Raw genomic sequence first — 19,208 nt, 5'->3', positions numbered from 1 at the left:
TACCCCACGAGGTGAGATTTTGCATAAAGCTCCAGATCGATGTCAACTGACATACATTTTGTGTTTCTTCCTATTTTATTTTATGTTTTTTCCTGTTATATTTTCTTACTATTGCACCAACAGTTGTCTCCTTCTCACCCAGCATCTTACTTATGGTTTTGTAGCCCATTCCATTCATTGTGCAGGTCTATAATCTTGTCCCTGACATCCTTAGAAAGCTCCTTGGTCTTGCCCATGTTGTAGAGGTTAGAGTCTGACTGATTAATTGTGTCTGTGGACAGGAGTCTTTTATACGGGTGACAATTTAAGACAGCTGTCTTTAATGCAAGTAACGAGTTGATTAGGAGCGTCTAACTGGTCTATAGGAGCCAGAACTCGTAATGGTTGGTAAAGGATCAAATATTTAATATTCTGAAAAATGCAAATAAACTTTTAGAATCTATACAATGTAATTTTCTGAATTTTATTTTGGATATTCTATCTCTCACTGTTAAAATTAACCTACCCTTAAAATTATAAACTGTTCCTATCTTTGTCAGTGGGCAAACTAACAAAATCAGCAAGGGATCAAATACTTATTTTCTTCACTGTACATGGGATTTTAACCCAGGTCCTCAGCACTGCAAGTTCTCCTGAAATGACAATTTTGTTTACCCTAGATTTACAGTGTAACTGTCACTTTAGGTGAACTTGCTGCAGAACGTCTCTCTCTGTCTCTGATTCCTCCTATCTGTCTTCAATGAAATTTACAGATTTTATATTTTTTAAATCAGATTAAATGAGACATCCAGGAAGAAAAAGAGGCAATTTCTCTAAAAAGAAATAATACACATTTGCCTTTTTTACGGGTACTAGTGATTTCTTAGGTAAACATTTTATCGACACAAGGATAGTCACTATGAATTTGGGCACTTCTAATATACCTGCCATATTGCTTGTATGAAAAAAAAAGCCTTTTAATTACTAAGCAATTAATCATAGTTATTCACAATCATGGAGCTGTCCACAGAACTGTCCAATATCTAGTCTAGTTTAGAGCTCAATCTGTGCTATTGTTTTATTTCTCATTCACCTCAGTTGCTTGTCATGCTAAACGGGTTCAGGCATAAAGAAAGTTCTCCAGGGGCTTAGAGCTGTAAAAAATACCAAACTAAGTGATATTTACCCAGCACCACAAACCTGGGTCCGGTCCGTTTTCTGCTTTGAAACAGGAAGAGGAAATGACACAATTCCACTGACTGCAGGACCAAGCGACCTATCATAGAGGAAAGTGGTCTGGTGACTTGGGCGCCGCTCAAGTCACCTGACCACTGCAGCCAATCATTGACTATAGAGGTCCTGCTGCTGGTGGAATGGTGATGTCTCCTGTGTCCTTTAAGAAATATACAAGTACTTAGGTAGTCATCAGTGAAGGAGAAGTTCTATTAACATGTAATGATATATATATACTATATACTAACTTCAGAAGCAAACTACTGCAGACAAATCATATTTATGCTCTATATTACCCCCCCAAAAAATATTGGTTACATATCTTAGCACTACAGAGTACAACTGTCTCTTTTTTTTAAATATATCTTATGCTCAGTATAAATTCACACTAGAATGTTAGGAAGTGCCATCAGTCTTTTTTTTAGATTATGCCCTATTTTACATCACTCATTTTGATATTTTTGCATGTATTCCATTTTTATACAGTGCAAACATATTCTAATGGACAGTTTTGAAAAAGATATTAAAAATAAAATAATCTTAGCAAATTAAAATTTACTCTGTAATTACATTTGACCTTGTGTCATATTAAAAATAATTACATATAATATATCTAATATATTTCTAGTAGATTATGATCTCATCTGTTCTAATTGTCCTTTTAGCCATTTGTTTATGAAGATATCTTCTATACCTAGGATACTGCACAATGGCCAAGGTACTGGTAATGCTGTCCTAAACTAGTTTCCATCCCTTTACCTTTTGTAATATAATATCTAATATACAGTCATATGAAAAAGTTTGGGCACCCCTATTATTGTTAACCTTTTGTCTTTATAACAATTTGGGATTTTGCAACAGCTATTTCAGTTTCATATATCTAATAACTGATGGACTCAGTAATATTTCTGGATTGAAATGAGGTTTATTGTACTAACAGAAAATGTGCAATCCGCATTTAAACAAAATTTAACCGGTGCAAAAGTATGGGCACCTCAACATAAAAGTTACATTAATATTTTGTAGATGCTCCTTTTGCAAAAATAACAGCCTCTAGTCGCTCCCTGTAGCTTTTAATGAGTTCCTGGATCCTGGATGAAGGTATATTTGACCATTCCTGTTTACAAAACAATTCCAGTTCAGTTAAGTTTGATGGTCGCCGAGCATGGACAGCACGCTTCAAATCATCCCACAGATGTTCAATGATATTCAGGTCTGGGGACTGGGATGGCCATTCCAGAACATTGTAATTGTTCCTCTGCATGAATGCCTGAGTAGACTTTGAGCGGTGTTTTGGATCATTGTCTTGCTGAAATATCCATCCCCTGCGTAACTTCAACTTCGTCACTGAATCTTGGACATTATTGTCAAGAATCTGCTGATACTGAGTTGAATCCATGCGACCCTCAACTTTAACAAGATTCCCAGTGCCGGCATTGGCCACACAGCCCCAAAGCATGATGGAACCTCCACCAAATTTTACTGTGGGTGGCAAGTGCTTTTCTTGGAATGCCGTGTTTTTTTACCTCCATGCATAACGCCTTTTTGTATGACCAAACAACTCAATCTTTGTTTCATCAGTCCACAGGACCTTCTTCTAAAATGTAACTGGCTTGTCCAAATGTGCTTTTGCATACCTCAGGCGACTCTGTTTGTGGTGTGCTTACAGAAACAGCTTCTTTCGCATCACTCTCCCATACTGCTTCTCCTTGTGCAACGTGCGCTGTATTGTTGACCGATGCACATTGACACCATCTGCAGCAAGATGAAGATGCAGGTCTTTGGAGGTGGTCTGTGGATTGTCCTTGACTGTTCTCACCATTCTTCTTCTCTGCCTTTCTGATATTTTTCTTGGCCTGCCACTTCTGGGCTTAACAAGAACTGTACCTGTGGTCTTCCATTTCCTTACTATGTTCCTCACAGTGGAAACTGACAGTTTAAATCTCTGAGTCAACTTTTTGTATCCTTCCCCTGAACAACTATGTTGAATAATCTTTGTTTTCAGATCGTTTGAGAGTTGTTTTGAGGAGGCCATGATGCCACTCTTCATAGGAGATTGAAATAGGAGAACAACTTGCAAGTGGCCACCTTAAATACCTTTTCTCATGATTGGATACACCTGCCTATGAAGTTCAAAGCTCAATGAGGTTACAAAACCAATTTAGTGCTTTAGTAAGTCAGTAAAAAGTAGTTAGGAGTGTTCAAATCAAGAAATTGATAAGGGTGCCCATACTTTTGCACCGGTCAAATTTTGTTTAAATGTGGATTGCACATTTTCTGTTAGTACAATAAACCTCATTTCAATCCAGAAATATTACTCAGTCCATCAGTTATTAGATATATGAAACTGAAATAGCTGTTGCAAAAACCCAAATTGTTATAAAGAAAAAAGGTTAACATTAATAGGGGTGCACAAACTTTTTCATATGACTGTATAAAGCTGAGTGTATGAATGTGTGTATGCATGTATATGTATGTGTGTGTGTGTGTGTGTCTGTGTGTATGTATGTCCTCTAAAGGAATCCACACCGTCGCATTTACAATCACGAAATTTTGCACAGATGCCTCATGTGACCCAGGGAACGTCGTAGACAATGTTTTGACAGGAAAATTTAACCCCGTGCTTTACAGTTACACTCCTAAAAACATGACTACATTAAAGTGAATGGACCCTGGAACTACAGTTTATTAATAGCAGCTGTGATTGGTTGCTATAGGAACAAAGGACAGTGTTAGTATAAGAAGCTTATGTGTGAGGTAATATGATGTCAGTGGGGAGACGGATAGAGAGAGACAGATAGACAGAGAGAGAAAGACAGGGAAAAAGATAGAGACAGACAGAGAGACAGACAGAGACAGACGGTGAAAGAAACAGACAGATGGTGAAAGAGACAGACGAGGAAAGAGACAGACTGGGAAAGAGACAGACGGGGAAAGAGACAGATGGTGAAAAAGACAGACAGAGACAGGCAGACAGGGAAAGAGACAGACAGAGAGACAGACAAAGACAGATGGAGAAAGAGACCGACCTTTATTGAGACAGACGGGGAAAGAGAAAGAGAAATAGAGACAGACAAGGAAAGAGACAGACAGAGACAGGCAGACATGGAAAGAGAGACAGGAAAAGACACAGACAAAGAGATGGACAAAGACAGACAGGGAAGGAGACAGGAAAAGAGACGGGAAGACAGACTGGGAAAGAGACAGATGGGAAAACAAACATAGAGCTAGAGACAAACAAAGAAAGAGACAGACAAAGACAGGCAGACAGGGAAAGAGACAGACCTGGAAAGAGAGACACCTGGAAAGAGAGACACCTGGAAAGAGACATACGGGAAAAGAGACATACGGGAAAAGAGACATACGGGGAAAGAGACAGATGGGGAAAGAGACTGACGGGGAAAGAGAGTGACGGGGAAAGAGACTGACGGGGAAAGAGACTGACGGGGAAAGAGACAGATGGGGAAAGAGACAGATGGGGAAAGAGACAGATGAGGAAAGAGACAGATGAGGAAAGAGACAGATGGGGAAAGAGACAGATGGGGAAAGAGACAGATAGGGAAAGAGACAGATGGGGAAAGAGACAGACCTGGCAAGAGACAGACCTGGCAAGAGACAGACCTGGCAAGAGACAGACGGGGAACGAGATAGACCTGGAAAGAGACAGATGTGGCAAGAGACAAACGGGGCAAGAGACAGATGGGGTAAAAGAGAGACACAGACATAGAGACAGACACAAAGATAGAGAGAGACAGACACAGAGACACAGAGATAGAGACACATAGACTGATACAAAGACAGACAGAGATAGAAATAGACAGACAGACACATAGACACAGACAGACAAGGAAAGAGATAGACAGAGAGAGAGACAGACAGCGACACACAGACAGAGACTGGGAGAGAGACAGAGACAGTTACTATTCCGGGCAACGCCCGGGTACTATAGCTAGTATAGTATAAAGCTGAGCGCATGTATATGTGTATGTGTGTATGTCCATGAAAGGATTCTGCACCGTCACATTTAGAATCACAAAATTTTTCGAGGAGGCTGTGCAAAATTTTGTGATTGTAAATGTGACTCAGGGAACGTTATAGACTATGTTTTGAGGGGAAAATTTAACCCTGCGCTTTACAGTTATTCGCCCAGAACATCTCCTTACATTAAAGGCAATGGAGCTGGGAGCTACAGGTCATTAATAGGAGCTGTGATTGTTGCTATAGGAACAAAGGATATTCTTAGTATAAGACGCTTATGTGTGAGATAATATGATATTGGTAGAGAAGGACAGACACACAGAGACAGACATAAATACACAGATACAGAGACACACAGAGACAAACAGACACACAAACAGACAGACACACAGACACACAAACAGACAGAGACAGACACACACAGAGACAGACACACACAGAGACAGACACACACAGAGACAGACACACACAGAGACAGACACACACAGAGACAGACACACACAGAGACAGACACACAGAGACAGTGACACACAGAGACAGAAACACACAGAGACACACAAACAGACAGAGACAGACACACACAGAGACAGACAGAGACAGACAGAGACCTAAAGAGACAGACACACACACACAGAGATAGAGACACACACACACAAAGACGGAGACACACACAGAGACACACATAGAGACAGAGACACACACAGAGATGCACAGAGACACACGCACACATAGGCAGAGACACACAGAGAGACACACACAGACAGAGAGACACATAGAGACACATACAGAGACAGAGACACACAGAGACAGAGACACACCCAGAGACATAGAGACACAGAGACACACAGAGATACATAGAGGAACACAAAGAAACAGAGGGGAGACAGAGAGAGACAGACTCACACACAGAGGAAGAGAGATTGAGGCAGACACAGAGTGAGACAGACTCACACACAGAGATAGATAAAGAGTGAGAGAGACAGAGAGACACTTAGTTACTAACCCAGATAACGCTGGGTGCTACAGCTAGTTTTCTATACGAAGCATGGGCTGTCATTTTGATCAACCAGGTGCTCTGGAAATCTCCAGCCGCTCCTACCATATTAAATTACAACTTGATGATTTCCTTGAAGCATTATGTATTTTTACTAGGGTAGTCTGGCAGGAGATATGTAACATGAAACGTCTCCATGCTGTTGAGTCAGAGCAGCTCTTAATCACCGATAGGTTAAAGTTCCCCATCAATATGGAAGAACCTTAGCAATGGCAGACACAAAATAGACAGATTAATCACTTTCTGCTTGTGTCACCATACTTGGTCAATAATTCACAGCCTGTGACTATGGACTAAGATCAGTTAATTGATTTTATACATAATTGCCATTTTTTACTTTTATTTTTTTATTAAATTATTTACTTATTAAAGACAACAAAAATAAAAAAAACTAATGGTCCTATAATGTTTTAAATGTATTGCTTTGCTTTCACTGTTGCAGCAATGCTTGTACACTTTAGCAGTTAATAGCTGTTCTCTCCATGCTAGATATTTTTCGTCCCATATAAACGTTTTTTAGCTTAGTTCACACAATGAGTATTTAGTGCATTTTTGTTTGTAGAAACTACAGTGTTTCAGGAGGTAAAGAAATATATAGGATTTATATACAGCAGGTGAATTAAGTATTGGGCACGTCACCAAATTTTTAAGTAATTATATTTCTAAAGGTGTGAATACTTTCATTTAGAATTCCTTTAGCAGTTTCCTAAAAATAATCCAGTCTTTTCAGAACCTCAGAACATTGCATATGAGATAAGAAAATATTAGAATAAAATGAAACCTTGACTATGAGACTATAAGGCCCTGTGCGCACTGGAAAACGAAAATTCCACAGGGTTTGAAAGATTACCGCACCCGCGGTAAAAAAATGCGGCAAACCGCACCCGAAAACCGCATGCGGTTTGCTGCGGTTTTACCGCGGTATTGTTCGCGGTATTGCCTCGGTTTTGCCGCGTGCGGGTTGGTACATGTGTTTTATTGCATTCAATGCAATAAAGCACATTGAAAAAAAGAAAAAAAAAATAATTTCCTTCTGAGATAGATAGTAGATAGATAAATAGACAAATAGATAGAAGAATAGATAGAGGGATAGATATAGGGATAGATAGAGGGATAGATAGAGGGATAGACAGATAGAGGACAGATCGCTGCATTTCTCCCGAGCGGTAATGTGAGTTCACATTTCCGGCCGTGGGAAATGCCCTGTGGTTACCTCTGCTGTCTCGCTGCGAGCCTGCATTCAGCGCTGTGTCAGTGTCAGTTGCAGCTGGATGCAAGCATCGCAGGACATGGATTACGCCAGACCTGTGGATTACGCCGGAACAGTGTGTTTTGGGAGGGGTTAATAAAAGTGTGAACATGGAGGCTTATTTGTGTTTTATTTAAAATAAAGGATTTTTCTGTGTGTGTGTTTTTTCACTTTACTTACGGGTTGGTCATGTCAGCTGTCTCATAGACGCTGTCATGATCAAGCCTGGAGTTAATGGCGGCGATGCGCTGCCATTAACTCGTTATTACCTGGATAGCCACCGCATCACGGCATCTGGAAGAGCTGGGGACACTCCGGTACTGCCACATAATGCATGCAACAGTCCCGGGGCAGCTGCGGCTGATATTCTCGGCTGCGGGAGGGGAGGGGCATTAACCCTGCCCCTCGCCCTCCCCAGCCTGAGAATACCGGGCCGCTGCTGTGTGCTTACCTCGACTGGACGGTAAAAATACAGCGGAGCCCACATGGTTTTTTTTCTATATTTCCGCTTGATTTGTATGTGCATTCTATATGTCTGTGTGTGAGTGATGTGTGTGTGTTCAATGTCTGTGTGTGAGTGTGATGTGTGTGTTTACTCTCTGCTCTGCTTCCTCTTCCTGTAATGACATCACTTCCTTGCGGGATTTCACGATTACATTGCAGTCAATGGAGTGAAATCCCGCAGGGACCTGCGGAAAAGAAGTGACATGCAATTGTTTTTGCTGCAGGAATCCCGCAGCAAAACATGCAGCTGTAAAATTCCGCCTAGTGCGCACAGCATTTTTTATTCCCATAGGTTTTGCTGGTGAATCACTGCAGAGATGTTATGAACATATTCTGCAGCGAAACATGCAGCAAAACCGCAGGAAATCCGCGGGAAAAAACGGTAAGTGCGCACAGGGCCTAATACAGGTTAATTCTAGACAAAATGTACTAATACAGTATTAAAACTAAACAGAACATAAAATATAGAAAAAAATAGAAAAATATTAATTCTTCTTCATCATTGTTATAGTATGGTTTACACAATACAGCAATAAGTTTCTGTTATCTCTATGACATATGTTTTTTACCCGTGCAAATGTTCTAGAGGAAGGCCATCCCCTTTAGAAGTTTTTACATGTATGTGTTTTCACTATACAACCCCCACACTGATGTCATACTTTTGTAGTTTTATAATAGCCTGTTTAAAAATAATTAATTAAAAAAAAATCTAAATAATCTAAAAATAATATTGATTGACTAGACTCCATGTAAAGTAATGTGCAACTGAACCTTTTCTTCTGTCAATCCAGTTTACAGACCAGCAGTTTAGTTTTAGTTTTTGGCAAAACATTTCATTTCTGAAGTTCCATAAAATGAAATTGAACTCTTTTAAAGTCAGACTAAACTTATTAAAATGTTGTTTTTTGGCTCAGAGGCAGTTCTTCTCCCTTTACATGATCCTCAGGAGACATCTTAAATTATAGGTTAGATGTTTGAAAAAATGACTGAAAATATAAACTCTGCTACGGGGCAGTGCATCTTAAAGTCCACCACTGAGCTGAGACACAGATTGCCTTTGAATTTGCTTGTTTGTCTAAACTTTTGGGGTCAGCTCATGATAGATTGCTTACATTCACATCACTTTGCTTATGCCGGAGTGCATTAGTGCATTAGGACTGGGCACACTCAGATGTGGCTGATTATATCACAGGAATTGTAAAGTGTCAGCTAGCAGACATAAGACAAATAAATACTTTGTCTTAACCAGGTTATCACTGATACAGAAGTGACATCAAATCCACCGCTTATACATTTAGGAGTGCATAAATAAATATATACATATAGACATACAGTGGGTCAATTAAATATTAAACACGTCACCAATTTTCAAAGTAAATATATTTCTAAAGGTGCTATTGGCATGAATTTCTCACCAGATGTTGGTAGCAACCTATTCAATCCACACAGGCAAAGAAATCAAACCATAGATGTCCATAAATTATCAATTAAGTTATGTGTAATAATGAGAAACAACATGGTAAAAATTATTGAACACACGTAGAAAGTGGTGTGCCAAAAGCAATGGAAAGCCATGACACCAACTGAACTCTATCATTAATTAGAAAGCAATCCTACCACTTAGTGAAAAATAATATCAGCTGGTTCAACTGATGGTCAAAAAAAAAATGTATCTCAATAAGAAAGTGCTACACAAGAAACATCTTATGATGGGTAAAACCAATGAGCTGTCTCAAGACCTTCAGAACCTTATTGTTGCAAAACATACTGATGGCATTTGTGGCAGAATAATTTCTAAATTATGGAAGGTTCCAGTGAGCACTGTTGGGGCCATAATCTGGAAGGGGAAAGAACTTCAATTCATCATAAACCAGACACAACCAGCTGCTCCCTGCAAGATTTCGAACAAAGGAGTGAAATTATCAGAGGAGTTGTCCAAGAGCCAAGGGCCATCTGTGGAGGGCTACAGAAAAACTTGGAATCAGCAGGTACAATTGTCTCAAGGAAAAACAATAAGTAATGCACTCAACCTTCATGTCCTGTATAAACGCAAAGCATGCAAGACTTCATTGCTGAATAAAAAGCATGTTCAAGCGTGTTTAAGGTTTGCTCAAGAACATTTAGACAAGGTTGTAAAATACTGGGAGAGTATAGTCTGGTCAGATGAGACCAAAATTGAACTCTTTGGATGTTATAATACAGCCCATGTTTGGAAGCAAAAAGGCACTGCATATCACCCCAAAAACACCATACGAACAGTCAAGTTTGGAGGTGGGAACATTATGGCATGGGGCTGTTTTTCAGCATTTGGGACTAGCAAACTTCATGCAATTGAATGGACAAATGTATCGAGATATTGTTGATAAAAATCTGCTGCCATCTACCAGGATGATGAATATAAAACCAGGGTGGACATTTAGGCATGACAATGATCTCAAACACAGAGCCAAGGAAAATAAAGCTACTAGAATGGCCCAGCGAATCGCCTGACCTCAAAGAAGAGATAATTTATGGAATTAACTAAAGTCCAGAGTTCAAAGAAGAAGCCCATGGGACCTTCAGGATTTGAAGAGTGTTTGTGTGGAAGATGAAGCCAAAAATCACACCTGAGCAATGCATGCCACTAGTTTCTTCATACATTGAGACATTTTGACGCTGTCATAACCTACAAAGGCTTGTGTATGAAGTATTAAATAAGTTCCAGTAAAGTGTATTTAATACTTTTTTCCTGTGTGATTTATCATTATTACACATAAATTATTCACATCTATGGTTTGATTTCCTTGCCTGTGTGGATTAGATGGATGGCCTCACCTATTTAGATGTTAACCTTCACTCAGCCTCTGGCAGAACCTGAGCCATATAACTAGGATCTTTCACCCTCCATATACACAGAACACTTTGAACACATCTGAGACTGCTCAACTGCCTTTACAAGGACCTAGGCAGCTTGTAAAACATGGGTTGGAGGTATTGGAGGAGTCAGTTCCACCCTTCAGGCCGCTCCTAAAACCCAAACCTAAAAATTCAGGCTGAGTAAAAAAAAACTCTCTCAGCCCTATACATGATTTAGCCTGCTTCTCAAGGTTTTACATCACCGAGGCTAGCCACCTCAGTGACACATATCTACCATCCAGATCCAGCTGCAACCTTAGGGGTACTTTGCATACTGCGACATCGCTAGCCGATGCTAGCGATGCCGAGCGTGATAGTACCCGCCCCCGTCGCAGTTGCAATATCTTGTGATAGCTGCCGTAGCGAACATTATCGCTACGGCAGCTTCACATGGACTTACCTGCCCAGCGACGTTGCTCTGGCCGGCGACCCGCCTCCTTCCTAAGGGGGCGGGTCATGCGGCATCACAGTGACGTCACACGGCAGGCGGCCAATAGAAGCGGAGGGGCGGAGATGAGCGGGACGTAAATATCCCGCCCACCTCCTTCCTTCCGCTTAGCCGGTGGAGGCAGGTAAGGAGATGTTCCTCGCTCTTGCGGCTTCATACACAGCGATGTGTGCTGCCGCAGGAACGAGGAACAACATCGTATGTCCTATTGGTGCGACATTATGAAAATGTCCGACACTACACAGATCACCGATTTACGACGCTTTTGCGATCGTTTATCGGCGCATCTAGGCTTTACACGTTGCAACATCGTTACCGGCGCCGGATGTGCGTCACTTTCGATTTGACCCCGACGATATCGCAGTAGCGATGTCGCAACGTGCAAAGTACCCCTTAGTATATACAGTAATATTTTGAGTTAAGAGTGCACTAACTTATGAATTTTTCAAGATATGTCCTGTAGCTCTGTATATTTTTTGCTTCGTGATGGAGACAGAAATGGGAGATATGAGCAGTTTATTCTTACCCTCCCTCCGATCCGCACAGTGCGGCATCCTCATCTCATGCAGGCAGCTGATCAGCAAACTTAGGGAGTTGTATATCTAGGCCTGTGTTTATCTACATAAGTGGCCACTTACCTTCCTGGCATAAATAATATATGTTAAATAATAAATAAATGTATATATATATATATTTATTTATTCGTCGAGGTAGTTGCAGTTCTAAACGCATCCTCTGGCAGAAATTGCTTTTGCCAAAGTTGCTTTCGGCCACAGAAACGCGATAAATACGCTTGCGTTTTTACCGCATTTTAGCCGCGTTTTTAGCGCTTTTTACATGCTTTTCCATTGCATAAAGACAGATGCGTTTTGAACATAAAGACACTGCTAAATAAAGTTTAAACATACAAACACTATGAAAAAAGGAAAAAAAAAAAAAGAAAACAAATATAATTTATTAAATCATAACGAAAATAGTTATATTTAATATAATTATAGCGGTTTTATACTATATATGGCTAAAATAACAATAAATTAATATTTTTTAATAATTTAATTGTCGGACTATGTGTGTTTGTAAAGGGACATATCATTTTATTATTCTGATGTCATAAACGCATGCTTTCTGCAGCTAAAAAGCAGGTAAAATGCTGAAATTTGGATGTTGCTTGCTTTTTGCAACTTCTCATTGAGTTCAATGTTAGCAAAACGCTGCCCAAATGGCAAAAACAATTGACATGCTGCTTCTTTGAACGCTGAGTTTTTGCCCAAAAATATGCAAATTAAACGCAGCGTTTTAAACAGCAAAGTGCGCACAAGAAATCCCCATTTCCTATAGACTTTGCTGTAAAATCAAAACGCATGCATTTTGGCATGAAAACGCTGCAGTTCAAAACGCTGCGGAAACGCAGGTAAAAACGCAAAGTGCGGACATAGTCTTAGGGCTCATTCGCACATTGCGTAATTGCATGCATTTACGCTGCTTATTGTACTGCAGCATAAATGCATGCGTCCTGCGTCCCCTGCATGTACTGCACTATGTAGATTGTGCATGATACGTGCGCATGTTGCTTTTATGAACGCAGTGATTTGTGTGCTAACATTTTGACCCAAATTTGTGCGTTCATAAAAGCAGCATGTCAATTATTTCTGCGTTCTGGATGCTGCTCCCGCTCTGTCTACGGAGGGGGCAGAATCCCGAGCGCATGAAATCGGCTTTTTTTAACAAAAATACTGCATCCATTACGCAGTATTTCTGCAGCGATTTGTAGCGCACATGAGCTGTCAAATCGCTGCAGAATATTCAGCAGTTATGTGCACATGAGCCTTTAGGGTTCCCAATTGTAGTAACCCTATCTTGATACATTTAAGATCTGTATCATTTTCTGAATTTTCTCTTCTTTCTACCCTTCTTCCTACCTCATTTTCATCACCCTTGCTTTATCGATTTTCTTCTTTGTGTTGCTCTTTTCTTCTTCTCTTCCTCTATTTTTATCTTCTTCATTTTCTTCTATTTTGTCATCCTGTTTTTCTTTTACTTTTGTCACCTTTCTCTTGTTATTTTTGTTCGTTTTTGTGATTATTAATAATACAATATATCCTGTATATAGGCATTTATTTTTGTTGCTCTTTTTGTTCTCATAACTGTGATGTTTTTGTGCCTGATCAGTATTGTTCTTTCTTTTGGGGTTTTTTTTTGTCACAATTTTCGAGGGTTTCACCTTTTCTCATTCTTGCCTAACTCATCTTTCCATATGCAGCTATTAAGTCTATTTTACATGTGCTTGTTTGTTTGTTGTTTGGGCAGAGTTTGAAGTTTCCGTGTGTTTTTGCCTGATTCATTATTTGAGACTGCTCACCAATGCTCTTTTGTCCCCCTCTAGAGTGATTCTATATACACCATAAATTGTGCAATTTTTGCAAAATGTGACTTTTTTAGCACTAGAAAGTCACAACTATTATAGACAAAAAAAATTACAAATTTTTATTTTATGCGAAATTTGTGATCCATTTCCACCATCTTGATGAATTTGAAAATAACATTAGCAAATACCACGAGATTAAAAAAAGTGGCTTCAAATGAACCACAAATGATGAATCAGGTCCTTTGTCTTTAGCTATTTATGGAAGTTTCTTGTTATATTTTTTGCATAGGATATTATAGGGGTTGTCAACGTTCAGCAAACTGTTGTCCCTGACACAGTTCAGGGTAACAAAAAAAAAGTAGACTTTACTGTCCCTCCTACCTGTGTCTGTGTCTCCACTGTTGCCCTGGCCCCTGGCAGAGTGGCAGAAGCACAGCTCTGGACACAGGGAGGATAAAGAGACAAAAACGTGTAAAGGAACACAACAATTATATGTGGATATCACGATGTACAAAGGGTGATGTTAGGTATAAAGGTACATACCATATACAGGGCGGGCCATAAGTATGGATACACACTGGGTGGGCCATTAGTATGGATATACCCTGGGTGGGCCATAAGTATGGATACACCCGTGTTGGGCCATTAGTATGGATATACCCTGGGTGGGCCATAAGTATGGATACACCCTGATAAAATGCATGGGAGGGTCAAAACATTTGAGGCCGGGTGACGCCCATGGCGGCCATCTGCAAAGCCTCCATTTTGAATTCGACTACTCTTTTTTATCAGGGTGTATCCATACTTATGGCCCACCCTGTATATGGGACACGTATTGTTAACAGACTAATTGTAATACCAATAGAGAAACACTGAAGAAAAAAAAGTGCATAAAGTTTAAAGAAGTCAATGGTACAATAAAAACGTAGATCTCTATTGAAATAGAAGTCCCATTTTCGGCACAGCGTTTCATAGACGTGCAGCAAACATCCATGTGACTTTTTGAGAATCCAAAGTCTCTTTGTAGACTAAATGAAAAACACAATCATAAAAGGCTCTGCTAATATTGCCAGGAACATGAATTACTGATCTAATGGACTGTTTTCTTATAGCTCCGGTTTCCGGTATGAATTGCACTCTGTTTTGCTTACTAATGAATGTGGAAGTGTGTTTACCTTGATGTAGATCCGCCAAAGGAATGAGGCACTTACAGTATATGTTGTCATAGCAACTAAATAATGTAATGTATGCTCCATCATACAGGCCATGTTTACATGAATGCAATTACATAGAGCCTTGATAGAGGAGCATTAAGTTAACCCTTACTCTACTACTGTTTCGTACAATCTGTTTAACAGTAAATGCTACAGTTCATCAATGCAAGTGAATGAAGTGAAATAGACGCATCAAACCCTTAATAATTCCCAATATTCAACCTCCCAACCCATTCAATCCTTCCAGGTAAAAGAATGTTCCACTCTTATAAAGCTGGACCACAAACACTTTAAAATAAGAATCAGTACTCTAGGGCTCGGTCCCCACCGTTGCTACGGTCTTGGTGTTTTGGCAGCATCGGCAGTGTACAGACAATCTACCTTCACACAGCCACTGAGTGATTGGCTACATGGGTGATGCACGTTGCCCATACCTCCAAAACACCAACACCTTAGCAGCAATTGTGAGCAAGCGCTAGACCAATGCAGGTGAATGCCTCCTCTAGTTGTTGTTTTAGGCATTTGGGGTATATTTTCTTGAATGAGGAGAATCCCGGTAAGCACTCCTCATTTCATGCCTAACAAATAAGCCAAACTTAACGTGAACAAAGGACCGGCACTTCAAATCTTCTGGAATTTTTTACACTTTATTCCACATTGTAAGTATACAGGAGTAAATAACGCGTTTCGGCTAATAGTGAGCCTTTTTCACATCTATCAGAAAGATGTTAGATGTGAAAAAGACTCACTATTAGCCGAAACGCGTTATTTACGCCTGTATACTTATGATGTGGAATAAAGTGTAATAAATTCCAGAAGATTTGGAGTGCCGGTCCTTTGCTCAAGTTATACTGTGGATGCCTTCCTTGGACACGTGGACCTTGGATTGTGTGCCGCCTGGAACCTTTGTTTCTAACAAATAAGCAAATGATAGCAGTGTTAGTATTGTCGTAGCTAGCACCCCATAGTGTACTGTGGATGTGACTGTAAAAAACGCAGAAAAATGCACCAGAAAAATTACACCTACCACAATTGGACTTCCTAAACCCTTTTCAGTTCGATGATAATAATGCAGTAGAATTATAAGTAAGTCTGAATCCAGAAATATGATACCCAAGGCACGTATGCATAGCCTCAGGTACTTTTTCTATAGCCCTGGGTTAACTTTTAGCTTCCTGCCCTCAGCCTTCTATCCAAACAGCCTAGCCAATGCAAAATGGCTTTTTGGCATTGTTTCCCCTCCTCAGTTTCATATGCTTCCATTGATTTACCAATTCATGCTACGTAGATCAATTTTTTTTGCCTAAATTTTGGCACATTTTAGTGCCATGGCAGCCATGCCCTTTATTGAAAAAACATGTTTTATCCTCTAAGACATGCCCCATTATTAAGTGTAGTGTCTACAACACTTAAAGAGAGTGTGTCATGAGAACATGACCTATTGTTTAGACCTGATATTTGTGTTTAAAAGTATTTTTTTTTTTACAAAATGTAATTTTTCACATCTTCATATTACAATCTTTATTTTAAAAAAAATTGCAATTTTCACAGTACGGTTAATTTAAATCCTCTACTTCCTATTGTCACAAATAGCAGCAGATGAATCAGACCATGTCTTTTATTATGGAAGTCTTCTAAGCTTCTAATTTGAACATGCTCCTAAAGGGGAAAAGGTACTAGTAAATGGAGGTGGAGAAAGTGAGTAGTGAATTCACTTATAGTGAATAGTGGAATCTGTGTTTCCTATTGCACACAGAAGGGTAACCTTTCATTATAATCCTGTCTGTGAAGATAATGAGATTACTGAAACGTCATCTGTACAGTACATGAAATACAAGTTTAGCATTAAGACAATGTGAAAATCGCTAAATGTCTGATGACAGGATAACATCTCAATATTTAGGCTATGTGCCCACGTGGCGTTTTCTTTTTTATGTGTTTTTCCTTGCTTATTTTAATCAATAAAACCAAAATAAAAAGCATCCCAGCAAAGTCTATGAGAATCGTGACTTGCTGTGCACACACTGCTTCCTTTTTCTTGCACATTTTGTTGCTGAAAAAAGAAGCAGCGTGTCAATTGCATCTGCGTTTATTTTCTGCGTGTCTATAATCGTCTGGAATGCTTTATCACTCCATGGCATTATAGCGCCTTCGCCTCACACACTGCGAATACAGCATGGTGTGTGAGGCTCTCCGCAGCTCAGTAACCCGGAGTCTTCATGGTGACGACCCAGGGTTACTATGGCAGCGATCATGTTCATGTGATTGCGTTACAGGGACCCGATCGCCAAGGAGAGGTAAGTTACTCCTCTCCCTGCCTTCTGAATGCTGCAATCGCACTGATGTCAGCATTCAAGGGGTTAAACTGTTGGGAGTGGCGCGGACACTGCTCCGGGCAGTAACTTCCGGGTCCCGGCTGTAACATCAGCTGGAGACCCGGCGGCGATCACGGCGGTACAGTGCCCGAACCCCCGCGATCGCCATAACTAAAAAAAAGCACAAAAAGTAGTAGGAAAAAATGCTAGTGAAAAAACGCGCAAACGCAATAAAGAATGCATGATTTTTCAGCTGCTTTTTTCCTGTCAAAACATACTTTTTGTGTGCAGAAAAGAAGTACATAAAAAAGCAACGTGGGCACATAGCCTTAACACTAGAGAGGGGTCATTTGACATTTCTACCATTGAAACCCTATGGAGCTCGAAATTACTGGGACTTCTAGTGTTAAAGTACAGTATATATATAGATATATATATATTACTGGGACTTCTAGTGTTAAAGTACAGTATATATATATATATATATATTTATATATATGGTGGTTCGGTTATAGACGAGGACACGGCAATTTAGGGATTCAAAAATGACATCACAATCAATACTTTTATTAATGGATCAACTAGAAGTTCTGCCCTGTGTGGCTTAATAACGCCCCTATCTGTAGTTTGGCCAAGAAGAATCCCAGAATATGTGTCAGCTTTCCATCTGTGATCAGCACAGTCCACTTGATCTGGCTTTGACCAGAAACTAAAGGGAAGGCAAGCGTTAATATTAAGATGTTCTCCATTAGCCTTAATGATCACTGGTTGCCATGGTGATGTCCCTTTTTTCGGCAAGACTTCGAGCATATGATCATTAATATGTTAACCCCTTACAGTAGAATGCCTGCAAATAGAACTTTTATAAAGCAAGATCATAAGTTCTCTGAGGACGGTGCTGTGCGGGCAGCATAACAGCATTGACATCTGTCTTTCATCACACAGGCCAGCGAGGAAGGGGTTTACTTTGTTGTTTCACGACAGACCAGACATCAGACCCCTGATATCTTACAGGAGGCTGGATGGCATAACAACAGCAGCCCTCCATCATGCCCCACTGAGAGAAACCATTTTAACAAGGTATTTTATTCCTACTTCTGAGAATATATCCATCAAATGTTATTTCTGTATACCAAAGTGAAGTATGTGTACTTATTTCAGCATGGCGATATGTCACAAAAAACTATATTGATTCTGATTGCTGAGATAAAGGGGTTTAAAAGATTAGAAACAAAAAAAGTCTGTAGAACTTACAGAATCAGCGCCACTCTTGTGCCCAGGCTGCATCTGGTATTGCAACTCTTTCTAATCTTATGCTACTCCTTTAACATAAATGAGAATATTACCCATGAAATTTTATGAAAACGTAACCTTGGGAACATAAATCACACCGTGTTTTTGATTAGCACCTCAATGATGTCACCGAGTCCAAGCAGGAGATGTCAGAAACTGTTTCTGCCTTCAAACGACCTCCCATGTTTACAAGAATAGCTTATTATCAGTAATGGGTGAATAGTAAAATATTTGGGTCCGGATTATTCATAATGAATCCTAAAGTACTATTCCAGTATGTGCCATGAATAACGAAGCTAATGCAAGTCAATGAGGAAAAAGAGCATTTTTCATGAAGATTTCCCAGAAAAATGCATTGACTTGCATTAGGTTTGTTATTGGTGATGAATACTGGAATACTACTTTAGGATTCGTTACGAATAACCTAAACCCGAATAGAAACTATTCACTATTACCGCCAAAAGCCAAAGAAAGAACGGTTAGCGCTCACCTAAGTGCTTAGAATCAAGTCCTTTATTTCATCCGATTGAAGTGAAATGGTGGGGAAGGAGAGGATATAGGAAGCAGGTGGACGACAGTTGCTGTTTCGCGCGGACAGTCGTACTTCTACGGGTTTCTGGACTCGTACAAGAGTGACCGTCGGTACGAAACGGCAGCCGTTATCCATTTGCTCCCCGCATC

The 19,208-nt window shown here is 39.9% G+C and overlaps 1 protein-coding gene across 3 annotated transcripts in view; it reads left to right on the top strand.

Annotated features, from left to right (window-relative positions):
* LNX1 (ligand of numb-protein X 1) overlaps positions 1 to 19,208 on the top strand; it is a 309,648-nt gene that overhangs the window by 179,758 nt on the left and 110,682 nt on the right. For 2 of the 3 annotated variants that reach the window (XM_075347036.1, XM_075347038.1), the window contains one exon: positions 18,180 to 18,314. The exons of the other annotated variant lie outside the window; for it this stretch is intronic. In XM_075347036.1, the coding sequence (XP_075203151.1) occupies positions 18,180 to 18,314 (135 nt within the window). The remainder of the gene's footprint in view (positions 1 to 18,179; positions 18,315 to 19,208) is intronic. 3 annotated transcript variants of the gene reach the window in all.

This window comes from Anomaloglossus baeobatrachus, chromosome 1, assembly GCF_048569485.1.
Source record: "Anomaloglossus baeobatrachus isolate aAnoBae1 chromosome 1, aAnoBae1.hap1, whole genome shotgun sequence".
NCBI classification, from domain to species: domain Eukaryota; kingdom Metazoa; phylum Chordata; class Amphibia; order Anura; family Aromobatidae; genus Anomaloglossus; species Anomaloglossus baeobatrachus.
This window is presented reverse-complemented; position numbering and strand designations above follow the sequence as displayed.